This window comes from Cherax quadricarinatus, chromosome 50, assembly GCF_038502225.1.
Source record: "Cherax quadricarinatus isolate ZL_2023a chromosome 50, ASM3850222v1, whole genome shotgun sequence".
NCBI classification, from domain to species: Eukaryota; Metazoa; Arthropoda; class Malacostraca; order Decapoda; family Parastacidae; genus Cherax; species Cherax quadricarinatus.
Genome location: NC_091341.1, coordinates 16,117,127 through 16,138,444, shown reverse-complemented (window position 1 = coordinate 16,138,444; position 21,318 = coordinate 16,117,127). Strand labels below are relative to the sequence as shown.

General features: G+C 41.7%; 1 protein-coding gene across 5 annotated transcripts in view; it reads right to left on the bottom strand.

Annotated features, from left to right (window-relative positions):
* The window catches only part of twz (BTB/POZ domain-containing protein twz), a 304,566-nt gene that overhangs the window by 6,020 nt on the left and 277,228 nt on the right, over positions 1 to 21,318 (bottom strand). For all 5 annotated transcript variants that reach the window (XM_053786127.2, XM_053786126.2, XM_053786125.2 and 2 more), the window contains 3 exons: positions 6,421 to 6,626; positions 4,533 to 4,708; positions 1,628 to 1,782 (listed from right to left, as the gene is read on the bottom strand). In XM_053786127.2, the coding sequence (XP_053642102.1) occupies positions 1,628 to 1,782; positions 4,533 to 4,708; positions 6,421 to 6,626 (537 nt within the window). The remainder of the gene's footprint in view (positions 1 to 1,627; positions 1,783 to 4,532; positions 4,709 to 6,420; positions 6,627 to 21,318) is intronic.

Sequence of the window (21,318 nt, the reverse complement as noted above, 5' to 3'; positions counted from 1 at the left end):
GGTAGCTGCTGTACACGATTTAGACCAGGATAATTGACCTAGTACAGATACTTTACACAGTTTAAATCAGGAGAAACTACATAGTGCAGTTATTGTATAGTTTAGATCAGAAGAATTGGTCTAATAGTTACTTGGCACATTTAACACCAGGAGAAGAAGTCTAGTACAACTACTGGAATATTACTGCTCACTAATAGCACCTTTCAAGGCAGGTGAAATTGCTGACCTAGAAAGTGTACAGAGAACCTTCATGACACACATAACTGCGATAAAACACCCCAATTACTGGGAACGCTTGAAGTTCTGTACTCCCTAGAACGCAGGCGGAAAGATGCATGATTATATACACTTGGAAAATCCTAGAGGGATTAGTACCAAACTTACACAAGAAAATCACTCCCTGTGAAAGCAAAAGACTCGGCAGACGATGCAACATCCCCCCAATGAAAAGCAAGATAAGAGACAACACAATAAGTGTCAGGGGCCCAATACTGTTCAACTGTCTCCCAGCATACATAAGGGGGATTACCAATAGACCCCTGGCTGTCTTCAAGAAGACACTGGACAGGCACCTAAAGTCAGTACCTGACCAGCCGGGCTGTGGTTCGTACGTCGGGTTGCGTGCGGCCAACAGTAACAGCATGGTTGATCGGGCCCTGATCCACCATGAGGCGTAGTCACAGACCGGGCCTCGGGGGCGTTGATCCCCGAAACCCTCTCCAGGTATACTCCAGGTAACAATATTTTTTACAACGACAAAAGTAAAAACGGAAAGGAACTCAGTCAGTGCATTAGCATCCCATACCACCAGACATGCACACAAAACATCAACGAACAACATTTTTCTTGAACAAAAAAAGAAAAAATTTTTATCCTCTCCTACACACCAGGGTTTACAAAATTTGAACATTAGAATCACTAGAACACTTGAGAGCAGTATTCGAATACGTGCAACAAGGTTAACACAGTATCAAGTGGATGGACTCTCAAGTTCAAAATACCATATTTTTACAGGAAAGATCACGGAAATCACGCTTGTCGGTTCTAAACCCAACATCAGGTGGAATGTCTACGTACAATTCAGTGTTCTACATTCCAGCAGCCGATCTAGTTCACAAACGATAAGAAGATAAGAATAGAGGAGAGTAGTAGTATGTCTATTGATATAACAGGTAGAACCTTCTCACACAACTATGTTCGCTCATACATTTCGAAAACTAAGATATTAGTTTCAATGATGCAACTTGGCAGTTTGTTCCACTCATGAGTAACTCGGTACACAAACTGAACTTTTCCTTAAAGCTACGACGATTTTCTCCACTTTTCACCAGCCAGGTCACATGTAAATTTGCATACATATGCTTCTTGTGTCCTGGAGTGTCTCTAGTGTGTGTTTTTAATTGTCCCATCCTGACGGCCCTCTGACAACACCCGAACTTGAGCTGATCTTAGCCATGCAAGAGAGGTCATTAAGGCTACAGTTTACCGGTATACCACCAGTCAATAATGCTTCAGATTCATAAAACAGGAATTACAGTAAACTCTAAGCGTTTAATACACTTAGACGTATCTCGGTATATATACCCTTTGATTGTGTGAGTTCCAGGGATAGGTTCTTGGGCAGTACCTGATAATGAAGCGATGGTCGTGGTTCCAGGCGAGGGAGGAACGGGCATCCATCATGGCTTGGGCCACCTCTGGAAAAAGCTCTTCGATGACACACCTCTCCCCGGAGAGCATCACTCGCTCCCCGAGGTCCGGGCAGATGTTGAGGGCGATCACCTGCAGTAGCAGGAGGCAGGAAATTAGACATCTGGGGAGTTTAGTGAGGAAGTAGTGAGTTTTGGGGAGAGAAGAAGTGAGTGAATGAGAAGCATTCTGATAGGGAGACAGAGATACGAATATATTACCTAGATGTGATTACCTCTTTGTAATCATTGGAACAGAGCTATGCTAACAGTGTCCCGTATTCATTGTCTAGTTTGTCCTCTAATTCTAAAGCTCCCAGTGGTTGTAGCACATGCCTCCTCCTGTGTCATGGTAATATGCAACTATGGAAACTGGAACCAGAAAAGGGAAGAAATGACGATATCCATGTCAGGAAATGCATAAATTATGTTAAGAATGGGGACACTATCATTGGGAAAAAATTAATGTTGGTACTTTCACCCTCATGAGCTAACCTGACACTCGAAGTTGGGCGAATCTATGATCTAAGATTCCCAAAAGTTTGCGTAAAGCGTAAAGCATGTTATAGACGCATACAGCAACAAATAATGCACACACACACAAATCCCATTTTCAGAACAGATTTAATGGAGCGGTAAGCCAAATGCAAGGATAAACTAGACAAAATAAAACAGAGAGATAACAGGTGGTAAACGACGGCTATATGACAATGGGATACCCAGTGGGTCATTCATACATAGAAGTTAACTCTGCAAGAACACTCACAATTGAGTCAGCTACCAGTACTGGACGGAACAAGAGTAAGAACGCAAGTCACCCCAGTACTAAACGGAATAAATAAATCATTCCGTTCAAAACAGACCAAATAGATTTATTTTTGTCAGCATATAAGGATGAAAAGCGAAGACGAAATATAACAGATACCTCTCATAAATGACCTCACAGAAACAAATGTCACCTGGATGAATAAGAAAAAAAAATGGCTGCACAGAAATGTTAAAAGCATCATTTATTATAGTAGATGTATATAAGGATAAAAGTGAAGAACAAAAATCTGATAATTATCCTCATATAGAAACCAACGTTGGCAGCGGCGAAGGAATTCACTCAGGATATAAGAAATATATATTTGCCTGACGCCCAAGTAGCTTGTTTACTTTGGTTTCCATATTCATCTTGTGGAGAAGACATAGATACACAGAAACTTAGAAAATAAGTCCCTGACAAAAAGATGAGCAAGGGTTCAGTTGGGTATATTTTATTTAAGAGTTTGTCGTTCTTCAAATAAAATCGGGAATAAGATTCATGTTAAGAATGTGTCTTAAGGCTGAGTCAATAAACACTTGTGAATGCTAGAAGAGGCATAGATAGTTTTGGCAGACTGGCTTATGACAGAGCTGTGACGTCTGAAATATCAGAAAAAATCGTTGTTAGTGTCAGCATGGTAAACACTTCTCTCGTGTTCTATTCCCCAGGCGCTGTACGGGTTTAGCGTTTCCTCCCTAATTATTTGTGTTCAGAATTTGTCTGAAAAGGAGAGGCCAGTTTCACCGATGTATTGGAGAGAGCAAGGGAAGCAGGGAATAGAAGAAACACCGAAAGTATCAGTGGAAAGAGAAGTATCAACCATATAGCTACGAAGTGTGTCAGTTTGTCGATATGCAAGTTTAATATCCAAAGGACGAAAGATGTTATCAAAATTTTGTAAATTGGAAATATAGGGAAAGGCATAATAAAGGAGTTTTCAAATGAGAAGTTACGTTTGTTTAACATGAGAGTAGACAAAGTTTATGACAGTTAAGACAAGAGAATGAACTGCAAAAAGTGAAAGCTTCAGAGTTAAGAAATTGGGAATCACAGATGTTTAAGGCGCAGAGGAAGACAGAAACGAGAACACTTCTCTTAATAGATTTTAAATTGTATGAATGTATATGCCACTGTGCATAAGCTTGCGGCAGACTGAAGATAAATCTGTCTCAGAACGGTAGACATGAACATGAAGAGTATAATCTAAAGAGCGGAAGGTTTATTGAGAATATTTGGCCAGATAGAAAGGCTGGAACAAGGCTGACAAAGAGGATGAATAAATACGGGACGGATAGAATGAGAAATAGGTGATGGTAGGGACATAGAGAGGTAGGGCTCCGAGCATCCAAGAGGCCTGTGTGAGAGTGTTAGATCAAGGTGGTGACTCGTTGTATATGAGATTATGACTTGTCGGAGTAGTGTGAATGTGGAAATCTATGAGGGGATTCAGTAAAACCTGTTAGCCGAGCTTGAATTATGGAGTTGGAATATATAACACAGTTCTTAAGTGGTGTTGGGATGTTGTAAATCGGTAGATCATTAGTGGCTCGTGACTGTGTCATTCTGGAAAGACAGCATGAGGACAAGTGATGGAAAATGTTTTCTTCTTTGGGTAACCTACCATGATAGGAAACGGCCGATACAAAGAAGAACAGAGAAACAGACGGACAAAAGATGAACCACAAGGATGGCCAACAGTAACAGCCTGGTTGTTCAGGCCCTGATCCACCGGGAGGCTAGGTCGTGGACCGGGCCGCGGGGACGTTGATCCCCGGAATACCCTCCAGGTAGTACCTTTTCAGTCTTGGGGTCATAATTAAGTGGAATGCAGAGGTAGATGAAAACACTATACCCAGCTTCAAAAGAACATAGGCTCAAGTCTTGGAGGGCACAGATTAGTGAAATTGGTCGATAAGAGTTGAGAGGCTGGACCATTAGCTATGATTCGACTCCTACGAACACAGCTAGGTAAGTAAAGACAGACACACACATACAGACTGACGGATGTAGACAAAGACAGACAGACACAGACTCACGTCGTATCCGTGGCTCTCGTCCTCCTTCTTGATTCCATTGACGAGTGACTTGTGTCTGACGGACGAGTGTGACGACGATGATGACGAAGATGACTGTGACGAGTGTGACGACGACAACAAGGACTTGCGTGCCTCCTGACGAGCCTTTTTCATTTCCTCCACCTGCTTCACCAGACCTGCGGGAAAGCTAACTCTCTTAGCTGTCTGTAAGGTAGAGAGGTTGTGGAGGGTATTATGTTGGAAAGGTGATGGAGGGGGTTATGTTGGAGAGGTGTTGGTAAGGTGGTGCATGGGGTTGTGTTGGAGAGGTGATGTTAACAGTAAAGGGTGATAGTGTGGTGGGGCAGAGTTGTAGTTGGTAAGAGGGGTGTGGTGGGGCATAGTTGTAGTGGGTATGAGGAGTGTGATGGCGCAGAGTTGTAGTGGGTAAGAGGGGTTATAGTGGGGTAGAGTGTAGAAGCAGTAATACATAGGGACACCACCACCAATAATATATCCCAAAATTGTAACACTAAGGAGGAAAAGTAGACAATACAATATTGCAAATATAATGGAATAGCAGAAACACATTACTAAAACTTTTCAAGGAATAGACGAGCCACAAACCACAGCGCCTCTGTGGTTCGTATTGACGAGCCTCTGACTACAGAGCTTTTGCCCATTGAGGTCCGTCATTGACCACAGGTACGTCATTAGCCACAGAGTTTCATCATTGGCCACGGAGGCGCGTCATTGAGTACAGTTTCGTCGCTCTGCCGACAGATATTCGTTACTCTAACAGTAGAGAATCGTCTCGGTGTTGGCAGAGCGACTGACTAGTAAATAGTACATATAGTATGAGATCGCCTGCTCGAGGCTCTCCCACCGCTTGACAAGACATTGTTTACTGAAATTCTTAACATTCATGTACCTCCAGATATGTATATATATCGGGTGTTTTTCTGAGGAGTATTTGATTAAACAAGTTGAACCACCCTAAGACTGAGCTTTTCCAAAACTAAATTTTACGATCTAGATATTTATGAGTTGACATGATATACAACCTTTTTCATTTTATCTTTTAACAAAACAATTTAGCAAGTTTATATAACTTTGCTAAAATTAACGTGATATAATTTACCTTAATTTTTGCCTAACCTTTCTTAGGACAGTCATAATATAGTTTATATTATTTAATACTGATGCAGCATATTAATTGCGTGATAGGTAAATTTATTAGTTCAGTTATTGCAATAATAAGTTTGCTTCCGACTTGGCTGAAAAGTCATTGTTTTATAAGAAAAGGGAGCAGACTTTGCCTTCATAGTTTGACGTATATAATATTATATATATATCGTAGTGTTAGTACAAGGTGTTCCAACTATTTATAACAACACAATTGCCTTTTAAATTTAAATTTAACTCAGCGGTATCTGGACGCGAGTTTGTAATGTTATTGTTACTGTAGTGAGGAAAAGTCCAGTGACTACAAGGGAACTAAAATGAATAGTAGGGGAAAGGAGAAGAAATAGACCCAAAAGATGGCGTCTCCAGACACCTCTTGCCCTATTAGAGGTGGATGCCCTTGTAGAAAAAACCTTTATTTCTAAACTGTTTTCTCTAAGCAAAGATATAAATCAATCTTTTAATCAAAAGACTAAGTTAAGGTTTACCGTGTAAGTCTTCCTCTCAGACAAAAGAAAACTCGATAAATTAAGGTTATCATGTAAATCTTGCCTCTAACAGAAGAAAACTCGATAAATTAAGGTTGCCATGTAAATCTTGCCTCTAACAGAAGAAAACTCGATAAATTAAGGTTTGTCGTGTAAATCTTGTTTCTCTAACGGAAGAAGACTAATAATTCAGATTTACTCTGTAAAGCTTGCTACACAAACTAAAGAAGCCCTACCGTCGATCTCGAAGTATCTGGCTTCCTCGAGGAGGAGATCGTGGTCGGTGAAGTCGTCTGGAAGGAGCATCCTGCCGTGACGCATGTAGTTCAGGATGTGGCGGAACATTTTGCCGTCTCGGTCAATGAAGTAGTGCTGCTTCAGGGAGTCCAGTACGATGGGGATGGAGCCGTTGAAGAGCCGCGCTAGTCTGCTCTCAGGAAACCTGCAAAGAGAAAGTAACCTCGTGAGTATGTTTTATGATGAGCCTCTCAAACATGCCTAAACCTATTGTGAATACATAATGGAGATTTCAAGAACGCTGAAGCTTTGTACATATATTGTACATAATGATGGACCTTTCAAAGGCCTGGAAACCTCTTACGCATACTGTAAACAATGAAGGCCCTTTCTAAGATGTTGAAACCAGTTTGTTTGCCCATAAATAATTATGAGTCTTTCAAAGGCTCTGAAACATATATATATATATATATATTATATATATATATATATATATATATATATATATATATATATATATATATATATATATATATATATATATATATATATATATATATATATATATATATATATATATATATATATATATATGTCGTGCCGAATAGGCAGAACTTGCGATCTTGGCTTAAATAGCAACGCTCATCTTGCCATATAGGACAAGCGAAAATTTGTGTATGCAATAATTTTGCCAAAATCATTCTGAACCTAACGAAAAAAATATATTTTACTGTGTTTGTTTAGTATTAAATTATTGTAAACAAATCTAAAATATATTTCGTTGGATTAGGCTAAAATAAATTGTTCTTGTTATAATAAGGTTAGGTAAGTTTTCTAAGATTCTTCTGGTGCAAAATTAAAAATTTATACATCAACATTAATGAAAAATATATATCTTTAAACGTATAGGAGAAAATTTTAAAAAGGACTTAATTTTAAATGAGTTCTTGCTAAATGACCAGTTTTACATATTCGGCACGACATATATAATGTTGGGCCTTTATGAGTAGCCCTTCAAAGACCCCAGGTATTAGGAACCTTTCAATGACGGGATGTCACCACAGATCAAAAAGGGGGAAAGGAGGGGGGGAGTTATCACAAGGAATGAAGGAGGTATAGAAAGTCACCACAGGGAGTTAATGTGTATACTGAATACTTTAATCCTTAAAGACTAAAGTAAAATCTCAGCATATATTCACTGAGAAACAGGCCTAGTGTTATATATATGTTCTGTTGTCTCCTTTGCGTTTTCAGTGGGAGAAAAATATATTCGGGGTATGCCAGCGGATGCTTATTACAATATTACAATTTTGGTAATCAAGCTTTCTAGGTTCGCAACACTTATCCACTTAACAGGTCATTATCTGATTACGATCCGTGTTAGGAGACACTGTCTTGTGTCCCTGACGAACAGAACACTGCCTGGTATCCCACGCTCGTGTGTTTCCCTCAACAGGAATCCATAAGAGAAGACAACGGAATGAAACTCATGTTTTCCGCGTGATCTTGTGTTTGCCGTGTGTTGGGATGGACCCGCTGCACAACGTCTCAGGTCGAAGATTCTCTGTTGACATCAAACACATTTGACAGTTTATTAAGATATTGAAGCAACTGATGGATCATCCTGGGAACTGATTTTTGTATTTTCCTTATCGAACTTGGTGCCCTTCATGAGGAGAAGGTTTATTATACTCAAACTGGTTGTTTGAGTACCAGTGCGAGCTTTCCTCTAAGTATCATATAGCAGCATGAAGATTTGAGGCCGATCGGAAGAAACCTCATTGTATCGCACGGGAACTTTAGAGAACAGAAAACGAAAAATGTTGTAAAACTTAGTACTATAGGTATCCCCTTTTGGGAGATTATATGTGCATGGCGATGTGAATGAGTGAGGTGTATCGTATACTGATGGCAGCTAGGCCATTGCGTCTTCCACCTCTCCCTCTCTCTCTCTCTCTCTCTCTCTCTCTCTCTCTCTCTCTCTCTCTCTCTCTCTCTCTCTCTCTCTCTCTCTCTCTCTCTCTCTCTCCCTTCCCTCATTTTTCCCTCGTATTTCCCCTCCCTTCCCTCGTTTTTCCCCTCCTTCCATTCCTGCCTCGTCTGCCTCCTCCAACCTCCCTTTTACCCTCGTGTTCGCTCATTCTACTTTTCATCATCGTCTTTCCCCACCCTTTCATCAACCCCTCGTTGCCCCCCGTCCCAGTATTTTCCCCCTTGTTTTGCCCCTTTACTACGGCTCCTCCTCCTCCTCCTCCTCCTCCTCCTCCTCCTCCTCCTCCTCCTCCTCCTCCTCCTCCTCCTCCTCCTCCTCCTCCTCTTCCTCCTCCTCCTCCTCCTCCTCCCCCTCCTCCTCCCCCTCCTCCTCCCCTCCTCCTCCTCCTCCTCCTCCTCCACCTCCTCCTCCTCCTCCTCCTCCTCCTCCTCCTCCTCTTCCTCCTCCTCTTCCTCCTCCGCCTCCTCCTCCTCCTCCTCCTCGTAGCCCTGTAGCTGTCCTTTCGTTTTCGTAATCCACGAGAAAGTCAGTCAAATTGCAAGAATGTCAATTTGGTCGAGGCAAACACCCCGAGGCCAGGATGCTTTCATCCACCTACTTCTTCCTAGCCCTGGGGGCCCCGACCCCCCGGGCGACCCTCCTCCTCCTACTCTTCCTCCTCCTCTTGCCTCATGGAGGGCTGAGACTTTGGTGCGGCTGGGGACAGGAACTTGAGCTGAGAACTGGGAGAAGGGGGCTACGGACTGGGTTTCTCTCTCTCTCCATTCCTATCTACTATCTGATATATATGTCAGTAGTTCTAGGAACTCTTTCCCAGGCAATCTGGTCTCAGACCAAACCTAAATTAAAAAAGAAGTATTCGAGGGATAACCATCATTAAGAAATATACGATAAAATATAGACAACTGAATTAACCCTGAATACCCTCCATCCCCCTCCCACAGGCGCTGTATAATCCTACGGGTTTAGCGCTTCCCCATTGATTATAATAATAATAACAGGCTTCCGTTTCACACATACAGCAGGAGGGTAGTACCTCCCTAGAAGTTTCCTGTCTACCTACACATTATCTCCTGCATCTTGCTTACGTTGGTCATGGAGATACATTGGTCGTAGAGACGACGCAGACCTCAGATCTCTATTTCTCCCCCGACCCAATTGCTGACCGTACCTTAGGTATAAAAGTAACACGTATGCAACGTTAGGTAACGTTTTTGTGAAAACCTTTCGCTCACCAAGGGCTTTCTCGCCTTCCGGAGGCTTCGTGTATCTGGTGAGCTACACGTTTCCATAATAAAGTTACCTAACATTGTATATGTACTTTTATACTTTTGTTGGCATTATAACCTTGTTTGTAACAGACCAGAGCTCTTAAAAAGATACTTTGCCCCTTCTTATTTTTGAAAGATGGAGGGGAGGGAGAGAGGGAGGGGAAGCCGGAGGACATTTTCCCTCTCTCTTAGCTTGCTTTCATTTTCATTTGGGATTCATTTTTTTTTTTTTGCTTTTGTTTTTTCATTCTGCTTTCATACTACCTTTGTATAAGATTTTTACCACTTTTCCAACAATTTACTGCCACATGTATACCAGATTTTTGCTACTTTTCTCACTCTGATGTAATTCTTTCGTAGACTCCTTACGAATACCCTGTAGAGTACTTACATAGTATTATCTGTGTTATAACTAAGTTCTTGTAGAGTACTTACATAGTATTGTCTGTGTTATAACTAAGTTCTTGTAGAGTACTTACATAGTATTGTCTGTGTTATAACTAAGTTCTTGTAGAGTACTTACATAGTATTGTCTGTGTTATAACTAAGTTCTTGTAGAGTACTTACATAGTATTGTCTGTGTTATAACTAAGCTCTTGTAGAGTACTTACATAGTATTGTCTGTGTTATAACTAAGCTATTGTAGAGTACTTACATAGTATTGTCTGTATTATAACTAAGCTATTGTAGAGTACTTACATTAACCTCCAAGAAGATATAAACAAAGTTTTCCAGTGGGCAACGGTAAACAATATGATGTTCAATGAGGACAAATTCCAACTACTCCGTTATGGAAAACTGGAGGAGATAATAACTAGAACAGAGTATACTACTGACTCCGGCCATACAATAGAGCGGAAAAATAATGTAAGGGACCTGGGAGTAGTAATGTCTGAGGATCTCACTTTCAAGGATCACAACAGTGCCACGATCGCACGTGCAAAGAAAATGATAGGATGGATAATGAGAACTTTCAAAACGAGAGATGCCAAGCCCATGATGATCCTTTTCAAATCACTTGTTCTCTTTAGGCTGGAATACTGCTGTACATTAACATCTCCATTCAAAGCAGGTGAAATCGCAGATCTAGAGAGTGTACAGAGATCCTTTACTGCACGTATAAGTTCTGTCAAGCACCTTAACTACTGGGAACGCTTGGAAGCACTTGACTTGTACTCGTTGGAACGCAGGAGGGAGAGATATATCATAATCTACACTTGGAAAATCTTGGAAGGAATGGTCCCAAATCTGCACACAGAAATCACTCCCTACGAAAGTAAAAGACTGGGCAGGCGATGCAAAATGCCCCCAATAAAAAGTAGGGGCGCCATTGGTACACTAAGGGAAAACACCATAAGTGTCCGGGGCCCAAAACTGTTCAACAGCCTCCCATCAAGCATTAGGGGAATTGCCAATAAACCCCTGGCTGCCTTCAAGAGAGAGCTGGACAGATACCTAAAGTCAGTGCCGGATCAGCCGGGCTGTGGCTCGTACGTTGGACTGCGTGCGGCCAGCAGTAACAGCCTAGTTGATCAGGCCCTGATCCATCGGGAGGCCTGGTCATGGACCGGGCCGCGGGGGCGTTGATCCCCGGAATAACCTCCAGGTAACCTCCAGGTAGTATTGTCTGTATTATAACTAAGCTATTGTAGAGTACTTACATAGTATTGTCTGTATTATAACTAAGCTATTGTAGAGTACTTACATAGTATTGTCTGTGTTATAACTAAGCTATTGTAGAGTACTTACATAGTAGTGTCTGTGTTATAACTAAGCTCTCGTGGAATACTTATATAGTATTAAGCTCTTGTAGAGTGCTGGAGGGCCCCGTTTTACAGCTCTTCGCTTTATAGCGTTTCCCTAGTGCAACTGTTTTCAGTTATACCCAGTCTTCATTTATTCAGACTTCCTACAAAAAAATATAATCACCACTCACTATAAGCTAAGGACGAAAATGTGTGAAGTAACATGCGTACTGTATATGCATTTTTTAGACCTAGCTCTATTGCTCACTTAATATATGAATGTGTAAACATCTTATCAGGCTTTAATATGCATTTGAAAGTGAAACAAAAGGCTATGTTTCACTTTACAGCGATTTTCACTTTACAGCGGTAGCCCAGAACCTAACCTATTGTATAAGTTGGGCCTTCCTATACTTACATAGTATTGTCTATGCTGTGACTAGGTTCTTGTGGAATACTTACATAGAAACGTTTATGCTATGGCTAGGCTATTTTAGAGTACCTACATAGTAATGCTTCTGCTATGACTAGGCTTTATAATGTATTTATATAGCAATAACTATGCTTTGATATACTTTGTTGAGTTCAGAGAGTTTTTCTACTCCCAGAGCCCGGCCTTGCGCCAGGCTAGTCTGGTGCTTGCCTGGTCAACCAAGCTGTTGCTGTTGATGGCCATATCATATGTTTATGAGCTGTGACTAGGCTTTTATAATGTATGTAAATAGCGATGCAATGTTTATGCACTGAGGTTTTACAGTGTACTTACATAGCAGTGTTTATGCATTGCTTAGGCTTTTATAATGTACTTACATATCAATGTTTATGCAATGACTAGGCTTTTAAAATATACCTGCATAATGTTTATGCTACGACTAAGCTTTTATATAATACCTACATACATAATGGTGGTTATGCTACGACTAGGCTTTTTAAATATACCTACATAGCAGTGGTGATGCTACGACTAGGCTTTTATAATATACCTACATACATGGTGGTTATGCTACGACTAAGCTTTTTAAATATATTTATACATACATAGCAGTATTTATGCTACGACTAGGCTTGTAGAGTAACTATATTGTAATGGTTAGTTAAATTTTTAACATTTTTGCATAAGGGAAATTAGATAATTTATATATTATAACCTAGGCATTACATTTATTTTGCTACGTTTTATGATTTTGTCTCGAGACAGGCTGTATTTAGCTGTATTGCTCTATTATTTGTTACACCGTTGAATTTCTTTTTTGGAATCTTTGATTTCTTTGGGCTTCTAATTATATTCATCTGGATCAAACTTTGAGTCTTATTTTATCTTTTTCTGTGTAACTTGCCATCTTTTGCTCATCTGGAAACAGACTCACGTGTAATATAATGAGATCCTTTATTGACAAAACTCGATAAATCTCAATGCGTGGGCGAAATGTCAACAAATGATCTCAATACTGCATTTGTCTGTGTCTATCGTGTCGGTATATTATACCATTTCTTTACTCTTGCTCAACCTTTTGAGGTGTCTTCATTGTTGTTGGATCAATCTTCAAACGTTAAGCAATCTCTTTTGCACTTGGCCTCTAACTCCCGCTTACTGACTTCTTGACCTGTAATAGTAAGGACTAGTGTTCTAGCTGAACTCTAGTGGCCATTGACCTGTGACCAGCAGTGTCCAGGTAAGGGATGACAGGTTCCGCGTGGTGTATCACTAAACAGGAAGATATAATCTGTTGTATGTAAGCCTCTCTGCTATGTTCAATGGCTGAAGCCCTTTGTTTTCATGTTCGAGGAATCCTGTTGAGAGGTCAGTGATTTTTCCCGGTTACTAGGTGGCGCTACCCTTATATTAGCTGCTTGAGACCACGTGGCTACAGTATGCTTGTATATATAAACTGGACCCTCCTATGCTTACATAGTATTGTCTATGCCGTGACTAGGTGCTTTTAGAGTACCTACATAATAATACCGTGAGTTGTATATATCCTTAGAGTTTACCTTAATCCCAGTTTTACGGGTTAGGGAGTATTTTTGACTAGTGGCGAATAGTAATATGCAACCTTAATGAGCCTCGTGTAGTCGGTAGGTTCCGAACTCCAATTGGAGTCACACCTGAGTCGCTCGCTGCTCCTGACGGTCGTTCATGCATCATGAAATGTGTCAGTATGTATACGCTCTCAGAGTTTAGTCCATATTTTAGGGATTAAAGTATTCTTGACTAATAGTATCCAGTTTGTCCATTATTCACTTTGTCTCAGTGTTTTCTTGCTTTTATGATTCATTTTGTCTCTGTTTTCTTGCTTTTATGATTCACTCTGTCTCAGTATTTTCTTTTATGATTCATTTTGTCTCAGTATTTTCTTGTTTTTATGATTCACTTTGTCCTAGTGTTCTCTTGGAGTATTCATTTTCTTCTGAGATAAAGTTCGTTTACGTTACGTTATTCATTGGCGACATCATTTTACCAGTGGCTTTAACAAGCCAGTATCCTGATGAAGCTCACTGTTTGGGCGAAAAGTTGTGGCTGATGAAGGTATCCATTGCGTCGAAGTGTCAACTACTCTCTCCACTTTATGAGCATTTAAATGCTATTCCAGTTCGAATGTGGTTTTCTTCCATTACCTGTTGTTGTCTCATGGTTTACTCCTTGTCTGTGGGCCGTGGTTTTATCCATTTACTTTTCTTTCTTTGTCGGGCTGTTGTTTGCGGGGGAGGGGCGGTGAACCCAGACTCTGAAACACGCTGTAAAAACAGTGGTAACTTGGGCGCACCTCCACAATTTCCATGCCATTTACAAGATTAAGGAAGAGTCCGGTTAAACGAGAGGAAAAAATATGCGATTAAGCGGTGCTGCCCGTGGAAAGAGAAAACGGTGGTGGTTGGAGGGGAGACTCTAGAATACCACTTCATGTTAGGAGGGGTACCTTGTTGCAGCGGAGGGTTCTTGAACCAAGGAATTGGAGATGCTCTTATTTTCTTCAGATCAAACCTGACTACCTTCTATTGCCCAGGCACTTTATGACCCTTAAAATATAATATACACAATAATAATCTAGAACATCACATGTGTAGATGGCCAAGTTTATTTCTGCTATAATTTTATTCCTAAATAAACATGGGGTACATGTAAATATTCTTGATTAACGTTGTGTGTTTAAAGGGTGGAAAGGGAGGGGGGAAGGAGAGGGGTAAATAGCATTTCTTTGAGTACACCGAGCGCAGGAGAGCATCGGAATTAAAAGGTTTCTCATTCATATTTGTGGCCTTGTTCAGCAGGCCCATTATTATTATTATTATTATTATTATTATTATTATTGTTATTATTATTATTATTATTGTTATTATTATTATTATTATTATTATTATTATTATTATTATTATTATTATTATTATTATTTGTGGAGAAGCACTAAACGTAGTGGCCAAATAACGCTTCACAGGATATATACACCGAGAGGTGTATTTCTCATTGTATATCTACTGAGTTTACTTTAATCCCTGTTTTATGGATAAAATTATTCTTGTTTGGTGGTGAAAAGGTTATGTGTAGCCTTAATGACCCTGATGTAGTCGATAGGTTTTTAAACCCTATTAACCAACCAACCATAGCACCTGGGGAATGGAAAGTGATTAGGCTTGTCCCAAGGAAGACAAGGGAACCACTAGTTCCTTGAATCGAGACCCCTTCACTGGCATAAGAGCACTTTTTTCTTGAAGGGGCGCACAGAGGAGAGCGTTGGATTGAAAGGTCTCGCCATCCCTCATTTATGCTTTAGTTTGACAGGTCCAACATTGGCTGGCGTTCGTGCATATTTAAACCAGTGCTTCAGTGCAGTTTTTCCTCGTCACTTTTACACACTGAGCAAGGGTGTGGTCTAATAAGGTTCTGGAGCGTTTTATTGGACATTTGATGCGGCTTTAGCCTGCCTCTGAGCATTTGAATTGTTTGTCTTGTAGTTTACACAAGTTTGACTGTTTTATCGAGTTTTTTTTTCATAAAGTTTTATTTTGGTTCCATTTTTTTTAAACTACAGCACTATTGCTTTTTATTCCTGCAATAACACAATTACCAGAATACAAAGGTGTACAGCTGACAGTAATGAAGAGAAGACACAGTGTCGTCTCTTCACTGTGGGGTTCCTAACTGTGGGGTTCCTGACTATGGGGTTCCTGACTGTGGGGTTTCTGACTGTGGGGTTTCTCACTGGGTTCCCTAACTCCTGAAGTTATGTAAGTCTAAAATATGACACGGGCTCGCTTACCTGAGACGCCTGCCTTGCTAGCTGCCTGCCTGCCCGTCTGAATGCTTACCTGTCTGAACACCTACCTGCCTCCTTATCTAACTGCCTAAGTACTTGCCTTCCTACCCGTCTACATAAGTGCCTACCTACCTTCCCGCCTACCTAACTACATATATGCTTGCCAGACTACCTCAACTATTAAGCGAAGGTGGAGGGGAAGGGGATCCCACAGCAGCTGTACCATTACCACCACTACCAATATCACCACCACCACCATCACAACTGTCACCATCACCACCACCATCATCATCACAAGCAACATGGTTAATACAGTGGTCGATGGAGATGAAGACTCCTTGTTTACCGAGCCACTCTGGTCATTGCTGAAGATAATTCATTTCTCTCTCTCTCTCTCTCTCTCTCTCTCTCTCTCTCTCTCTCTCTCTCTCTCTCTCTCTCTCTCTCTCTCTCTCTCTCTCTCTCTCTCTCTCTCTCTCTCTCTCTCCTATTTTATGTGTGTTGTTGTGAGTGTATTGAACTGTTTGCGTTTGATAGGTCAAGACTCGGCTCCTGGCTCCGCTTTATATTTCACACCCTTTCGACTCTTGAACTGTGTGTGATATACCTCTGACCGGTTTCGAGAGTTTATCTACCCTCGCAGCCTGACCTGGGGCCAGGCTTTCTTGTTGATTGCCTGTTCAACCAAGCTTCTGCACTTTAATGGAGGTTACACGCTGGTGCTGCATATTCTAAGGCGTTCCTTACATAATTTGTGTATAGAGCTCTGAAGGTTTCTGTATCGAGGCTCGTGAATGCTCCTCTGAAATATGTAAGATGAATTGACTATGTCTAAAAGACTTCTTCAAGGCTGAAGGACTGAGCACCTGATACTTGCTTCTCCACTTCTTCCACTGTCTACAGTTTAAATGTCGCCTCTGTATTCGACTGAACAATCTTGCTGCACAGCCGAAGCGCTTCAGTAATAAAAATATTTCCAGTGGCGCACATGTGTCTTATCAAGACACAGATGCTGCCAAGTTTTATATCTAGTTGATGTGCTCTTCTATCTGGAGTTTATCTGGAGAGAGTTCCGGGGGTCAACGCCCCCGCGGCCCGGTCTGTGACCAGGCCTCCTTAGGTCAGTGTCCCAGGATGCGACCCACACCAGTCGACTAACACCCAGGTACCCATTTTACTGATGGGGAACATAGACAACAGGTGGAAAGAAACACGTCCAATGTTTCTACTCTGGCTGGGAATCGAACCCAGGCCCTCACCGTGTGAAGCGAGAGCGTTAACCACCAGGCCACCAGAGCCCTAGCGATATCTTATTTCGTCAGTGATTATAGTTTCGCTCCTCCCAGTCCGTATCCTGTTTCCAGTCTTTCCCGTCCTTCCACAAATTGTATAAGTAAACGCTTATTCGGATTGTACTAGAGCAGCCACTTAATTGACCATCTCTACAAAATGGTGAAGTTTACCTGGAGACCCCCCCCCTCTGTTTTTTTCGTATATTTTTATAGTTTCGTATCCTCTGTAAACAGGGACACAGAATTCTGTACCCTCTGGTAGGCCATTCACATACGCTCACTTATGTCAGTATGTGAATGCTAAAGCTTAGAGGATCCATCGTGTCATTCTCTCCGTCTGGAGTCGTCCTCGAAACTTGTCATTATTTGTCTTGTATTTCGTGTACCCCTTGATGCACCGGATGACTTTCTCTTTCACTCTTGCTTGCCCTTCTATTTTGTGGCTCCGTCTCTGAAGGATACCTGTGGGAATTGTTTCTTGCTGCCCAGGCAGATACCGTCCGCTCATCCCTGTCATAATTACTCTATCTCAGTATCTCTGTCCAGAGGGTTCGCCAGACAGTATTTTCCATCTCCGTATCAATATTGGTATTCACTGAAGAAGTTCCTCCTCTCCAAGTGCTCCTGAAATTCTCCTCCAGTACCTTAGACAAGTTGAATAACAATGATACGGACCTGTAGGTCGGAGCCTCCTGAATGTCCTCTTGAAATACAGATACTATGTTGTCCATTTTTCAATAGCTGTATGTACACGTGTACAGCGGCAAATATTAAAACAAAAACACACGTTACAAAATAAACTTTTATTTGGGCAACGTTTCACTTTGTATAGAGCTTTAACTATGGATCAGTCTCTTTTAAGAGACCGTTGTCTCGGTACAAGTTTGCGCTGCAGCCCGCGTCCTTGTCTTAATGCTTATCCTCAATACGCCACTGCATCTACACACGTGAGCAAGCAGAAGCTCGTAAAGAGTGAGGTTATGTAGACGTCATAGTGATAGTTGGGCGCGGCGGTTGTGAAACTAGGTACGTAATTAAGTCTCCAGATATTGTCTGTTCCCCTTTTTTTAGTGCTTGCCTGTTTTTCTAGCTAATATTTTTTGAGTGGTAACGTTGTCTTTATTTTGCATGTTTTATCGCCCGTCCGCGATTATTGCAGAGGGAGAGAGCTAGAGAAAGAGAGCAGAGAATGGGTATTCTGGGACTAGTGTAGTGATGTACCTGTCGTAGTAGAGCAGCTTGACCCCGTGGCACTCCACCTCACCTGCTCCTCGCCACCCGTTCTGTCACACCAGCCCCAACTCACCTGTTCTTCCTCACCCCGTTCTCTTGCACCACCCCCACTTCACATGCTCCTCCCCACCCTTCTACTCACAGTAGTCTCACCTCAACTGTTCCTCCCCACCAGCCCCATGACACCTACTGTTAACCTGATTGCTAGTTGAGGGTAAGGTATAGGTTGGTTGTTGTCATGGTCCACCATAGCACCATGAACTGTCCCATCTTCACATGTATGCTCACATACAGCCTCCTTTCTATCCATAGTGCCGGCACCACATAGATTGTTTTTGTTCCTACTGTGTAACTAGCTTATAGAATAGGGTAAGAGAACAATCTGATGTATCTAATTTTGTTAAATTTAAAAAAATAAACACAGAACGGCTCACATAATAATAAAGAAGAGTGTTAAAGGAACTAACAACCTGAGTGATCAGGCAGCCATCCAGGAGGCCTGTCTTGCGACTGAGCCGCGGGGGCGATGCCCCCAGCAACTGTTAAGTACCATGTTATAACAGTGAATATGCTTCCGTACTCGTGGTATGCTTACCCTTGTATAACCTCTCCCGCCCACCCCTTCCTTCTAGGAAGCTGCTTTCATGCTGGTGAAGGGCTCTTGATCCAATGAATGAGATCTACCCTCTACTTCCTTGGGTCAAACCTGATTGACCCAAATTCCCTATGATCCCTGCTGGATTAGCTCTTCCCCATGCCATCACTCCACTCATTGGTCGAGTGGTTTTATATATATATATATATATATATATATATATATATATATATATATATATATATATATATATATATATATATATATATATAATACTCTTTAGCGTTAACTTCAATCCCCTTAGGCCCGTATTTGGAAATAAAGTGTCCGTGAGTGGCGGGTCATCCTATGACTAAGACCCGCGACGGGAGGCACTTGTCCTGTTTCCTGACAAACCTAAGTGTCCGTGACTGGTGGTGAACAAGTTACATGCAGCCTTAATAACCCTTTGTGTAGTCGATAGGCTTTAAACCCTGTTAACGAGCTAGTCAGTTAATTCCTCAATTATTTTTTTTCGTAAACACCAATATATATTTGTGGGTTTAGAGTGCTGTCTCTGCCTCTTGTGTTACGCAAACTTTAACCATGGAAAAATAATAATATTACTACTACTACTACTAATACTACTACTACTACTAATACTACTACTACTACTACTAATACTAACACTAATAAAAATAATATTAATAATAACAACAACAGCAGTATTTCAGAGTGTACATCTGCCCTCTCAGTGGGTAGGTACAGCTTCACTCTACTCACATTGCATCCTCCTAGTACCCCACAGCTCGGGGACTAGTCTGGTTGCGAACCTTTTCCTCTTTTCAAGCTTGCAGGGATGCTTGAGCAGGTGAAGGCTCCAAGCTGGTGTTGCGTATTCTAAGACGGGACTGACATACGTTGTGGGTGGTATAGGCAAGTCGCGGCTCATCGGCTGGGTGGTGTGGGCGGCATGGGGCGGTATGTGGGCGGCACGAGCGGCAGTGTGGGCGGGGCTCGGCGTCTCCACGAGCTGGGTTCATATATATGCAAATGTGAAGCCTGCGGGGCTGCGACTCTCGCCCGCCTGCTCTCTACCACTCGGCTACACCTGCGGCTACACCCACTACACCTGCGGCTACACCCACTACACCTGCGGCTACAAACACCACACCTATGGCTACACCTGCGGCTACATCCACTACACCTGTGGCTACAAACACCACACCTACGGCTACACCCACTACACCTGCGGCTACAAGCACCACACTTGCGACTACACTACACCTGCGGCTACAACGACTACACCTGTGGCTACACCCACCACACCTGCGGCTACAACCACCACACTTGTGGCTACAACCGTTACGCCGCTGATACAAGCACCACACTTGCGACTACAGGTACCACACCTGCGACTACAGGTACCACACCTGCGACTACAGGTACCACACCTGCGACTACAGGTACCACACCTGCGACTACAGGTACCACACCTGCGACTACAGGTACCACACCTGCGACTACAGGTACCACACCTGCGACTACAGGTACCACACCTGCGACTACAGGTACCACACCTGCGACTACAGGTACCACACCTGCGACTACAGGTACCACACCTGCGACTACATGCGTGAGGGCGATGAACACCTTGAGTATTCATTATTATTATTTTTATTATTATTATTATTATTATTATTATTATTATTATTATTATTATTATTATTATTGTTGTTGTTGCTATTATTGTTATTATTGTTATTGTTATATTATAAGTACCATTATCGTTATTATTCGAAAATAAGGAATAAACCCGTATGGGTCTTACACCGTGGGAATATTCCTTGAAGCTTGATTAGTGAAATGTAGAGTAAATATCCCGTAGAGTATTGCTGTATTTCTACCATGTTTACACATCAACACTATGAGATCTGTCCTGCGTGTTGGAACATAACAGGGGTAAACATAGGCACCTTTGCTTACTACTGTGTTACTACAGTGTTAAATAGCATAGCAGCACATTGCTGATTTATCCAGTTTTTGCAAAGTAAAATTGAAAATCGTTGCAGAAAAGTGTTTACGATTTTTTCTGGGTGAGGTAGGAACATGCTACTTATTGGGGAATAACGTACCTTAGTGCCATCCCCTAGCTGCCTCCTGTCCCCGTCAACCTAACTTACCATGCCAAGGATCCTGATGAAAATAAGTCACTTTGACTGACTTTTTGGGTTATCCTAGGTAACTTACACATGTTGCTATATATGATGATTTATGTACCTGTATTTATGTTGGGTAAAATAACACAGGTGCAACTACATAAGAATAGAGGAACACTGCAGCAGGCCTGTTAGCCCATACTAGGCAGGTCTTTTACAATCCATCCCACTTACAAAATATTTGCCCAGCCCAATTTTCAATGCTACCCAGGAAATAAGCTTTGATAATTCTATTTACTCATATGCAAGTCTCACTCAAATCCAACCCCTCTTAATCATGTATTTGTCCAACCTAAATTTGAAACTACCAAGGTTCA